Source organism: Oryzias melastigma, linkage group LG9 (genome assembly GCF_002922805.2).
Source record: "Oryzias melastigma strain HK-1 linkage group LG9, ASM292280v2, whole genome shotgun sequence".
Lineage (NCBI taxonomy): Eukaryota > Metazoa > Chordata > Actinopteri > Beloniformes > Adrianichthyidae > Oryzias > Oryzias melastigma.
In genome coordinates, this window is record NC_050520.1 from 2,314,093 (window position 1) to 2,326,830 (window position 12,738).

At 37.7% G+C, this 12,738-nt stretch overlaps 1 protein-coding gene across 1 annotated transcript in view; it reads left to right on the forward strand.

Moving 5' to 3' along the window:
- Window positions 1-279: 279 nt before the first annotated feature.
- Window positions 280-12,738, forward strand: part of LOC112148735 (calcium-binding protein 7) — a 38,676-nt gene continuing 26,217 nt past the window's right edge. The window contains exon 1 of the mRNA XM_024276038.2: window positions 280-1,100. Coding sequence (XP_024131806.1) covers window positions 995-1,100 — 106 coding nt within the window. The 5' untranslated portion in view covers window positions 280-994. The remainder of the gene's footprint in view (window positions 1,101-12,738) is intronic.

Genomic DNA, 12,738 nt, shown 5'->3' on the forward strand with positions numbered 1-12,738 from the left:
GACAGGTGCAGAATTCCCGCCATCAGGGTGGCTCTCGTGCAGCTGAGGAGACGCTATGAGAAGATGCGACATTTGACTCTTCCCGGCGCACAGCTGCGGGATCTGGGCGCTACTGCGCAGCCTCATTACTGCACAGGCGCGCGCGCGGGGGGTTTTCTCTACAGCAAAAGTTCAAAGAAACACTTCATGCAAACGACTCGCCGCGCGCGCCCCACATGCGATACAGTCACCCTTCATGGTGATGCCGAGACTGCTGGGAGGCAGTTAAAAAAAACTCAATATAGACACAGGGGCGGGGGTCTACACCCATGAAGCGCGTGCGTGTTCTGTGCGTGCACGTGAGACACTGAGGGGAGGTGGTCCATCTCAGATCTGCACTTTGGTTCCCCAAAAGACTCAGAATTTGGTTCTAGAGTTCACATCTGGATCACGATGCGCCCACGCGCCCCTCACGAATCCAACCCCGCGCGGAACCTGACACGATCCGATCTGTCCTGAACCCCCCCGCCCCCCTCCCTCTCTCTCCTGTGAGGAGGATCTCTCGCTGCGTCGCGTCCGTGGATCATGTGAAGGCGCCCGGAGCGCGAGGACGGAGCGCGTCCAGCGAGCGCGCGTGCTGGATCCAACAAGTGGATGCAGGAGGCTGCGCGCGCCAGGCAATCCCGAACCTCAAACCCCAGTCGGTGGATTTATAAACTGCAGTCTGCCTGGATCCCTCCACGCGCAGGTGACCTCCACGGATCGCGCGCAGATGTAAAGCGCCCGCGCGCGTTCGGCATTTTTGGGCTTTATTTGATCTTTCACGCACAGATCTGTGGCGCTTTGAGGTAAGACACCACCGCGCGCTCTCCGCGGACAGAAAGAAGATCAGAGGAGTCCCCCTCATCCATGGACTCGCTCCCGCGCTCCCTCTCAGATCGCGGGGGGAAGTGGGGATCCTCTGTGTAGTCTTCATTTATGACGAGGCTGCAGGTGGCAGCCAAAGGTCGCAGCCATGCCGATGCATCCGGTCACCTCCACGCTGATGTACCGGGGCATGTGCACCATCCCCGACATCCTCTACAGCGCGCCGGTCAACCTGCCCGAAGACGAGGTTGAAGGTGAGAACACACCTGCGCTCGCTCGTGCGCGCGCGCGGCTGAAGGTTAGCAGAGGTTCGAGGCAGATTCTGCTGCTGGAGCTGACACACTTCAGCACCTTGGACAGCGCAGACACTGACGCCTGACTCCACGTTTGACATTCAAATCCTGATGATTTTTGTCATAAATGTAGATAAAAAGGCACAAAAAGAACCAACAAAAACACAAAGTTAACGTGGGTTTTCGTTTCTGCAGTCAGTCCTGCTCCTCGTGCAGCAGCAGTGATTCACCGGCACTGGTTGGTGGGAGGGCTCCACTGAACCTCGGTGTCCAAATATTAGTATTTTTAGTGTTGATTTAGTGTTTGTGAGATGGTTTTCCTGATTTCTCACTTGCATTTTTGAATACAGAAGTTTGAAAATCTTAATGTTAAACCTTTAGAACACGTGAGTCCAAGTTAAGGCAATTAAGGCAAAAATAATTCAGAACATTTTATTGTTTTTAATGACCCAATGTTATCTTGGGCTCATTTCTAACTCGTATAATTTTGACAAAATATGTTTTTTATGGAGTGAAAAATATTGAAATTTATTTAGTGTTTAAGTTGATTTATTCTGGAATAATATTCCTGCTTTTTTACTATTCATAAATATGTTAAAAAAATATGTTTTTAAACATTTTTAAAATTGGCATTCTACTATCTTTTTGGAACATTTTGGCATTTACTAAGATTTTTTAGGCTTTTTTGGAGTTCAGCTAATATTCCAGCTACTAGTTGTTTTGGCTAATTTTTTTTTTTTTTTTTTTTTGATATTTTGAAGTTCATTCAAGTTTTTGAGCTACATGCTAGCCTTTTTGGCTAACCTAAGTTTTTTTTTAATCTATTTATTTATTTATTTATTAGTCTTTTTGAATGTTATTGAAAGTTATTTTAGGTTTAAGTTGATTTATACAGGAATACAATTTCTGCCAGTTTTTATTCCTTAATATGTAAAGAAAAAGTTACGGTTTTAAAATCTAAAAACAATTAGCAATATGCTAGCTTTTTGGAATATTTTTGCCTTTAAAAAGAATTTTAGGCTATTTTGGAGTTTAGCTAATATTTCAGCTACATGCTAGCTGCTTTGGCTAACTTAGGATTTTTCAGTTACTTAGGCTAATTTGGCATTTTGCTAATATTTTAGCTGGCTATCACCTTCAGCACTTTTTTAGCTATTAGCATTTTCAGCTTTCAGCTTCAGCATTTATAGTCATTAATTTCAGCATCTTCAGCTATCAACAAAAGAATCTTCAGCTGCCATTTTCAGCTTACAGCATTCACACCAGCATTATCACAGGTAATGCTGTGTATCTAGTAATTATGTTAAAAAGTTATGGTTTTAAAGTTTTATATGGTTTTAAAGTTTAGTTTTAGAGCAAATGTTTATCCTGTTTGGGCCGTGACTTAAGGTGTGTTTTGGATTTTGGCCAACCTGTACCTGAAAGACAGCCCACAACAATAGAAGACAAATAAATAATATTTAGATCTTCAAAGATTCCTGCTTGCAGTGTTTGATGTCTTCCCACTTGAAGCCCTTTGAATATATCAATCTTTTATCACTAAAACACAATTTTCCAGATTTTTTGAAAGGTTTTGCTGGTTTTTAGGGAGTTTTCCACACAGGTTTACTCACTGGAGTGATGCACATCTACATGGCTTTAGTTCATTTGGATTTGTTGGGTTTTTAAGCTTTTTTACACAGTTTGGGGCCTTAATTTAGACAAAAAAGCATCTTAAATTTGACTTCCACACTTAAAATCAAACAATTTCTGTAATACACAGCCTGCAGTTTATTGGACAAATTCGTGTTTAATTGGTAAAATGGGTTTTATGCAAATTCTGGCAAAAGAAAAATAAAACGTACAAGACAAATTAGGCAGATTTGCTGAATAAAAAAAAAACACTAGAGTCTGCAATTGAATAAAACGGGATGATGTTGGTTTGTAATGAAACATTTAACAGCTTTTTATCAGTTTCTGAAGGCCCCACACGTGTAAAAAAGATGGCTGCCTCATATATCCGTCACCAATGGCGGCTCCACTGGCAAAACCTTCCTGATTTTCCCCTCCAGACTGAATTTATAATCGCACTGGAGTGCAACACACACAAAACATTTATTTTGGCTACAATGAAGTCATCCCTCTTGGGTTTGTGGCGTGCATGCGTGCTCTCATAAGACAAATGGAGCCGAGGGAGTTTGAATCTGACTGGAGCCGCCTGACAGCTTCCTGCAGGCAAAGCAAACATGCAGTAAACAGTTTCAGCTGCTGCAGACGTTCCTCACGCTGCAGTCAGTTAGCAGAAGCTTCACTCCAAAGTGGCTCACATGAGAAATTTGAGCAAAAAAAGATCAGATTTTAGGTTTAGGGGAACGTTTTTGCTAAGGAGGATGAGGGGAATATTATTTTAAATAGATGATTTTAAACCTTTACTGAAACTTTGAATAGATGTTGACGTGAAGCGTTTTGTCGGTTCAAATGGAGATGTTTTCCTTCTCAGGTCAAATGTCGGTTTGACGTGTTTGGATAAAGTTGTTGTTCAGTTTGACATGTTTGGACTGCAGGTCTTTAGTGGATAAATGTCAACAAGTTTATTCAACATTTGTCTCAAGAAACTAAACAACTAATCAATGTCAAATGAAAGTCAACACGAGAACCAGATGTATTTAAAGAGTCAAATGGTAAAAAAGGGATAAATAGATGGAATTTTAATTGATCCCATGATGAGGAAGTTGATTTGTTACGAAAAAAAGGAAAAAAATATACATATAATTACAGATGAAAAATAAAAAAGCACTAAAATGCATAAATCAAGTGTCCAGTGTCTTGATTTATTCTAAATTTATTCTATTTTTAATGTATTTTTCCCTCCAAACTCTCTTTAGATTATTCATAATAAAACTATTATACATATTATATTATAACTATTATATATCAATATATTTAGCTTCTCTTCCAACTGACTTTGCTTTGGAGAGTCATCTCCGCACACTATATATGATCTTTTTCCTCTTTTTAAGATGATCAATTTAACAATATGTGTTATTTTTAATGTATGTTGTTTTCTGAGCTTTTAGTTCATCTATTTTTGTCTTTTGCTTTTACTGACTTTTAGTTTTGCTTGTTTGCAACATGTTGTAATTTACGACGGAGTTTTAGGGCCACTTAAAACCAAAAAAACGTAATATTACGAGTTTTTTTTCATAAATTTACGGTTTTAAATCTCATATATTTAAGACTTTTAATTTCGCAGGTTTACAAGTTTTTTTCTCGTAAATTTACGACTTTAAATCTCATAAATTTACAAGATTAAAAGTCATAAATTTGGCCTATGACTTAAAAGTCATAAATATATGACTTTATTCTTGTAATTTCGCTGTTACGACTTTTTTCTTGTAAATTTATGAGATTTGAAGTCGTAATTTTAAAAATAAAGTTACTTTATAAAGTGGCTCTAATACTCCGTCGTAGTAATTTTATATGTTTTTATTTAATTTTATTTGGGAAAGTTGCTCTAGAAATGAAGATTTACTTAGGGATGCAGCGATTCACGTTTCCATGATTCAGTTCAAATCTGGATTTTTGGGTCACAGTTTTGTTTCGGTTTGATGTAGGATTTGTGTTTTTACTAAATGACAAACAACTAAACATTTAGAGAAAAACCAAACTGTTTAGTTGGCTTACGATACGCCTGGAGTACACCTGGGTCTGCAACCTGTGGCGTCTTTGACCCCTCCATTGTGGTTCTCATGATTATAGAAAAATACAAATATTTTCTATTTTAAATAAAATAGCGATCCAGCTTCATTCCAGTCACACTAAAACATTTTAATGGATTTTTCAGAGCCTTTTACCACCAAAAATCAGTTGGAGATTAGTCAGAATTCATACTTGAGGAAGATCAGATTATAAAGCAGATTAACTGTTGTTGAAAAATTAACTTTAAGTCTTCCTCATGGTCTAAAAAATGCAGCATGTGCCACTTAGTTCTGATTTGTGAATTTCTGGCCGAGATGCACCAGAGATGGTAAAATATATATTTTTTCACTGCTGACATAAACTACATACTTTTGCTGCATTAAGATCATCAAATATTTCACAAGTGTCTTTTATTTTGAAAGGATTTCACACAAAACTTATTAACTCTTTCATTTTTTTCTTAAATGCTATTTTTTTTCTTTCTTTTTATGTTTTAAGTTATACAAAAAGAAAAGTCTGTTCATCATAATTATTGCAGCAGAATAAAAATAAATTAGCGTCTTATTTTCTTAAAGGAGAGTTTGTGGCTCCATCTGGATTGTACCTAAATGATTCTTTAAGTTCTTTAAGTGTTGATGGTTGCAGATCTCTGGCCTGGTTTAATGTAATAATAATAGTTGGTCATTTTTTTAAGGAAATTTCGATTTTAAAGTCATTTTTGGTGCAGCACTATTGTTGACATGAAAGCTCTTGTGGTTGATTCTCTCCTGGCGTTTCATCAAACTCCCAGCATTAATTATTCCTTCATTGTGATAAGCAGCAACATTTAGTGTCTTATGATTAGAATTTGACAGCAGCGATGTTTGACAAATGACTTCCTGATGAGGAGGTTGCCGCCGGAGCGCCGGCCTCTCGCCGCCGCTCTCTCCTCCTGAGAGACGGGCCGGAATTGGCTGGCGGACCGGAGTGTCACACGCATCAGCTCGGCTGTCAGGGAGATGGGCTTTTGTCACGCACAGAAATTGCACATTAGCGTGTGAGCGTGTGTGAGCGTGTGTGAGCGCATGCATGAGGACAAAGGCTGAGGCCCTCTCGGCACGCACAGCCCGGGATTTGATTTTCAATCTCTGCAGCGGGGCCTCCTGGGAACGCACCGATGGCTCCACACTTTGCGGTTGAGAGAGCTGTCAGAGCGAAGCTATAACTGGAATAAAAGTTTGGTTTTGATGCTCGATAAAATGCGTGTGTGCGGCTGCAGAAGGTGTGGAGGGCAGTAATGAGGGCCTGAAAGTTGAAGATCCAAATGGAACCGGACTCTGTGTTCTCCGTTTCTACTCCTACACTGGGAAAAAAAAAAAAACGGTCATTTTTACAGGAGCTCCATGTGATTTAGACCTCCTCCACCACTGGACACACATGCACGCACATGCACGCACATGCACGCAAATGCACGCACATGCACGCTCGGTGTCAATATCACTGCAGGTGGAATTAAGTGGGCAGTCCATTTCCACACTGCCTGACAACAGTAAGAACTCTGCTGGAGGATCGTCCCAGAGCTTTCAGCGTTTTCCTCAGATGTTTGCGGCTTTCTGAGTCCAAACTTGTTATTTGAAATATGTTCTTTTCTAAAGCCTGGTTCAGTTACATCATCCACATCCAGGTCTGATCATCACAAATCCAGCCATTTTCTCATCACATTCTAAGCATAAAACCAATCTGTCGTTTAAAGAAGATTGAGAAGAAAATACTTGGACGTTTCCAGAAAACTAGAAAGAAGCAAAAAGAATCCAAGAACAACCTCATCCACGAGGTCATCACAGAAGAAGATCAGGTCAGAGGTCAGGAGGTCAGAGAGAGACTTCTGGATCAACGTGGATCCACGGAGAGTTTAAGGAGGAAGGCGTCGCTGAGCAACAAGAACTTGAAGAAACGTCTGGATTGTCCACATGAGACTCAACCTTCTGGAAGCAGAGCACGGAGGCGGTAGTGTGATAGTAGTGCAAATTTAATGGAACCATGTTTTCTTCTATGATTAGACGAGTATTTGGACTTCATGTCGGCCAGTTTATGAGCTTCTGAGTTAGCAGGACAAAGATCTAAAAACACCAACAACAGCATTTTGTAACCATTAAACTTTGAGACGTTTGGACCAACATGGATCCACGTCGAGGAGAAGGACAAAGACAGCTGAGGAACAAGAAACATCTGGATCCACCTCAACATTAATGTTGTGATGAGACACAAAGGGAACTTTCTGGAAGGAGTTCATCAAAACCAGAAGAAACAAATGTGACGGTCTGTGGATGCTTCAAGACCCGAAGAACTTCTTCTGATTTAGTGGAATTGTAAATTGTGCTCCTGTAAATTATAATTTTGTATTATATAATTATAAAATTATAAAAATTCCAGGTGAAAAGGAGAGAAATACTGACAGTTTTTTGTTTAGGAGCCAATTACTTTTTGGCATGGAAGCAGGAGGGTTTGATTAAAGGTTTTTACTCTTCATAAAGTAGAGAATCATCTAATGCTGCGTTTTATTTAGAAGGTAAAGAATAAAAAGGAACGTCCTGACTAATTCACATCACCGCATTACTGCATTTAGATTTCAGAGGATTCATATAAGCTGAAATTGTCAAAATCTATTGTGGATTTTTTAGACCCCGTGTCAAAGTCAAGGCCCGGGGGCCGGATCCGGCCCTCTGGGTAATTCTATTTTATTGTTATTAATGTCCTGATGTTATCTTGAGCTTATTTCTAACTTGACTTTTTATTATTCATATTCACGGTAAACAGTTTTAAAGTTATAAAAATTGAACATTCTGATAGCTTTTTGGAATATTTTAGTATTTACTAAGTTTTTTTTTAGGCTATTTTGAGTTTAGCTACTATTTCCGCTACACGCTAGCTGTTTTGGCTAATTTAGGCTTTTTGGGGGGATATTTTGAAGTTTAGCTACTTTTTAAGTACATATTAGATGTTTTAGCTGCTAAAACATCAGTTTTTTTTTTTTTTTAGGGTAATTTGGCATTTAGTTAATATTGTAGGTGACTATCAGCTTCAGCCTTTTCAGCTACCACTATCACTGTTTTTTAGCTAGCTATCAACGTCAGCGTTTTTAACTATCAATTTCAGCATCTTCAGCAGCCAAATTTAGCTTACAGCATGAACTAGCATTTTTACAGCTAATGCTTTATATCTAGTTTATAATTATGTTAAAAAGTTACGGTTTTAAAGTTTTAAAAATGTAGTTTTAGAGTGTTCTATAAATGTTTATCCTGTTCTCCCGTGACCTAAGTGTGTTTTGGGTTTTGCCCCCCCGTGTGATTGAGTTCGACACCCCTGATTTAGCTGAATACCAGAGAAAAACAATCCATGGATAGAGTTGGATCAAATGTGAAACTGACAAAATCTCAAAGGCAAACTTTGATGATTATATTAAAATCAGTTTGTTCAAATTCATATTAGAATTAAATGTTGTTTTCTTTCCGTTCGACTAAATGTCATTCAGAAATATTCTGTGAGGACATTTTTGCTCAGATGTTTCTGAAAAAAAGGAAATGAAAACCAGATCAGTGGGGATTCTTTAGCAACAGTTTTGCTTGTTCCCTCCGCAAACAGCTTTGACTGACATCTGCTGAGAAGGGCGCCGACGACAACACGATCCTAATGGCATAAACTGCCTCTGAGGCGTCGATGCTTCTGCCCGACTCCTCCAGTCGCTGCTGCTGCAGCAACATTGACTCATTTCTTTGCCCCCGGGGTGGAAGCTTGACTTGCATTCCTTCAGAAATACTCGCATGCATACAAATGAAGATATTTAAAGACACCAGAATCCGAGCTGCAAGACGGAGTTTCTGCACATTCCTGCCGTAGAATGAGTGGGAGTTGTAGGTGGGAGTGTTTCTGAAAGGTCAGCTGCAGCACGAGCGCGCAGCCAAATGACCGGCCAGCGATGATGGAGGAAGCCACTTTCCAGATTATTGAGTGTGGAAACGAGCAGATGTGTTTACCAAAGCCAAACACTTGTTTTTCTCATCGCTTTGCCTCGGCTATTGACCGCTATTAGCGGAGCCTCTGAGGAGGCCGAAATGAGCTCGCTTGTTCGTCTCTAACAAGGAAGAGACGATCGCTTCTTCAATAAAAGGAACTCTCTGAACAATCTGTTCCAAGAGGAAAAATAACTCTTAATGGGATCTTTTTTTATTTTTGATTTATGCTTCCCTTAAGACTCTAAAGACCCACTCCCATTTCATGGGAGTCGTCATGCTCTCACTGTTTTCCAAAAGATTATCTATTTTTATTTTACTATTTATTTATTTTCATTTTGTTCTGTTGGTTTATACCAGCGGTCTGCAACCGTTTACACTAAAAGAGTCATTTAGTTTAGTTTCTTACTGACCAGAACCCAACGAGGCCACAAAGTCCAATTTTTATCGTTTAAAAATGCTCAATATTTATGCTTTTGTGGCAATTAAGCATTTATTTATACGTTTTTTTTTAAATATAACAATAATTGCATTACAACAGTGAGTATATATTTCTATTTAAAACTTAATCTACTTTTGACAGCAGCACACATTAGTTCCTTTCAAAATAAAACACATCCTGTGTCAACAAAGATCCTCCTGATGCAGCAGATTTACTTAAATTAAAAATTCAAAACACTTTTTAGCATCAGGATTTTTGTGTTTTTTTCCCCTTTTAATCTCAAATATAAACATTTTTGTAGAATCTATTTATTGAAAAGAAAAAACCTCAAACATTTAGAATAACCTAAAAGCTTTTTACTGAAAACACAAAACTCTAAATCCTTTTCAATCATTTAAAACCACATTTGTTCTAAACTTTAGTGTAATTTACCAAAATAAAAATACTGCTTTTATTTGAATAACTATAAGTTAAAAATACAAAGTTAAAGAACATTTCTACAAAATTTATGACAGTAAATTAAACTTTTTTTTTGCTTAGATGTTAAAAATCTAAACAAAAATTATAAAACTTAACTACATAATCTCTTATTTATTCAATCGTTAGCATTTTTCATTAAAGCTAAAGAGCCACAATAAAGGGATAAAAGAGCCACATGTGTCTCCGGAGCCGCAGGTATAAAGACCCCTGGTTTATTCCATATTTTGTGTTTATTTTCTTACTTTTTTATATATAGTCCTGTGCTCTTTTTTGCTTTGGCTTCTACTTTAGGTGTCCTATAGTAGTTTATTATCACCATTAATATATATTTCTTAATTTCTGTACTTTCTTATAATTACAAAAATCTATATTTAATTTGTAAAAAAAATTTAATTTATTTTCAAACCATTCCCAGTGGTCTTTTAATTATGATTATACTGTTTTTAACCCAAGAACACTTTTGCTATAAAAGTTCCATCATCGCTTTCGCTAAGTCATTTTTACTCGATATAATATACCCAATAGAATCTATTTGTCATAAAAAATATGACAACACATAATAAATAAGAGTAATTTTATTTTATGTGGTTTATGTAACAAAATGAAAAATAAAAGCAAAGAAAGATCCTAAAAAATGCTCGAAAATTACAGAAAACTTAAGAGTTTGAGGCAAAGCCTCCAGGATCATCAGGTTTTTTTTTGTTTGTTTTGTTTTGTTTTTAGAAAGTTGTCGTTTTCAAATTCGTAATTTTCGGGTGAAAATTACCCGGCGACAGTGCTCTAGGGTTAATAATACTAATAAAAAACTTGTTCTGCTGCTCTGCAGAATCTATGGTGAATTTCACCATTAGAACAAAGCAACCCCGCCCCACTTTCCCGTCCCATTGCTGAGAGCTCCCCGTTTACAAGCTCTCCTGCTAGCTTACAGCTCCCCACACCCGTATAAACTATACAGTGATTCAGCCGTACGGTTCTGATCCAGATTAAAGCTCAGACGAGCAAAACAAAGACGTTCATGGATCTATTTGTCTGCAAGTGGATGCATCAGAAAGGGGCGGAGCAGGGAGCTTGTGGCCCCGCCCACCATATTTTCTACATCACAAATACGTTTTTTTTCAAATGGCATCTTTTTTGTCTGATTATAATTCACAACGATTGGAATAAAGAAATACTGAAAAATAACTTTTAAGCTTTTTTTTAATATTAGTATTATTTAAATTAAAATTTTAACTTGACTAACCAGCAACTCAGAATTTTAATTTGATGAAAACAAATAACTTTAAATAACTTTTGTTCTGTATTTGTTTCACTTTTTGATTGCTTGTCCTCCATTATGATAAAAATGCCACAAGAACATGTTAAAAACACTATTTTTATTTGTGTGGGTCTTTAAAAGAATGGAATAGACTGATCAAAAAAATGTTGATTTCCTTTTCCTATTCCAAACTCTGTTCTTTTCCCAATGCCAAGAGTCTTTCCAACTCAGGAGGTTTTTGTTAATTATGAAGTAAACATGAGGGCGCTCAGCTTCAGCTGCAGAGTCTGATCTAAATGTTCCTTTATTCCAGAACAAAGACCGCGACACTCTCAACACGGAAAGCTGTCGACTCCTGAAAGATGAAAATGTTGCAGAAGTTTGGAGAAACACTTTCTGAGGCAGAACATTAACAACTTTAGGGATATTTGAAGTCCCAAAACACAACAGCTTTCTTCTTTTAGTTTTTAGGGTTTCTAGACTCACAGAGGAAGATCACAGAAGATCTGTCAGGTAAATGACCCGCCGGGATGCGGCTCATGAAGGAGCGCTACTTGACACAGACGGTGACAAAGGTGTACGGAGAAATGAGCGTTCTGTCCGAGGTCGAGGTGACCCCGCCGAGCAGCTGAGCTCCAGGTTGAACATCTCCTCTGATGATCAGTGACTTTATAGGGAACAGGTGCAGCAGATCCAAACCGAAATCAATTATTTACCTCTTTTCAAGTAATTTAATAAAAATCCGGAAATATTTTACCAAACATTTAACCCAGAATGTATTTGTTAAACATTTCGAATGGACACGACCTTGAAAACAGATTTATAATGCATTTATTTTCAGTTAAAGCTAAAACCTTACATGAATTCTTCTTCCTGAACCTGGTTACCAGTCATGAGTAGAGCTTGGATATCTAGAAATCATGCAGACGCAGCGGCCCTCGAGGTCTGAGGTTTGACACCCTTGTCAAAGGGCACATGTGTCAAACACGGGTCAAAGTTATATCCGGCCCTCCAGAGAATTTTATTTTATTGTTATTAACGGCCCGATGTTATCTTGCACTTATTTCTAACGTGTAATTTTGACAAAATATATTTTTATGGAGAGTAAAATATTAAAATTTATTTAAGGTTTAAGTTGATTTATTCTGGAATAATATTCCTCCCTTTTTATTATTCATGGTTATGTTAAAAAGTTACAGTTTTAAAGTTTTTTTTTTTATTAAGATTTTCTTAGGGTATTTTGGAGTTTAGCTAATATATCAGCTACATGCTAGCTCTTTTGGCTAATTTATGCTTTTCTTTTTAAGTTTTTTAGGCTGTTTAGGAGGTAGGCTAATATTTACATGCTAGTTGTTTGACTAATTTAGGATTTTTTGTTTTTTTAGGATATTTTGGAGATTAGCTAGTTTTTGAGCTACATGCTAGCTGTTTTGGCTAAGCTAAGTTTTTTGTTTTAGTTTTTTAGGCTAATTTGGCATTTAGCTAACAGTTTAGCTGGCTATCAGCTTCAGCATTTTCAGATATTAGCTTCAGCGTTTTCAGCTGTCAGCTTCAGCGTTTTCAGCTATTAGCTTCAGCATTTTTAGCTATTAGCGTCAGTGATTTTAGCTATTAGCTTCACTGTTTTTAGTTATCAGCTTCAGCGTTTTTAGCTATAAGTTTTAGCGTTTTCAGCTATTAACTTCAGTGATTTCAGCTATCAACTTCAGCATTTTTAGCTATTAGCTTCAGCATCTTCAGCTATCAGCACTATCA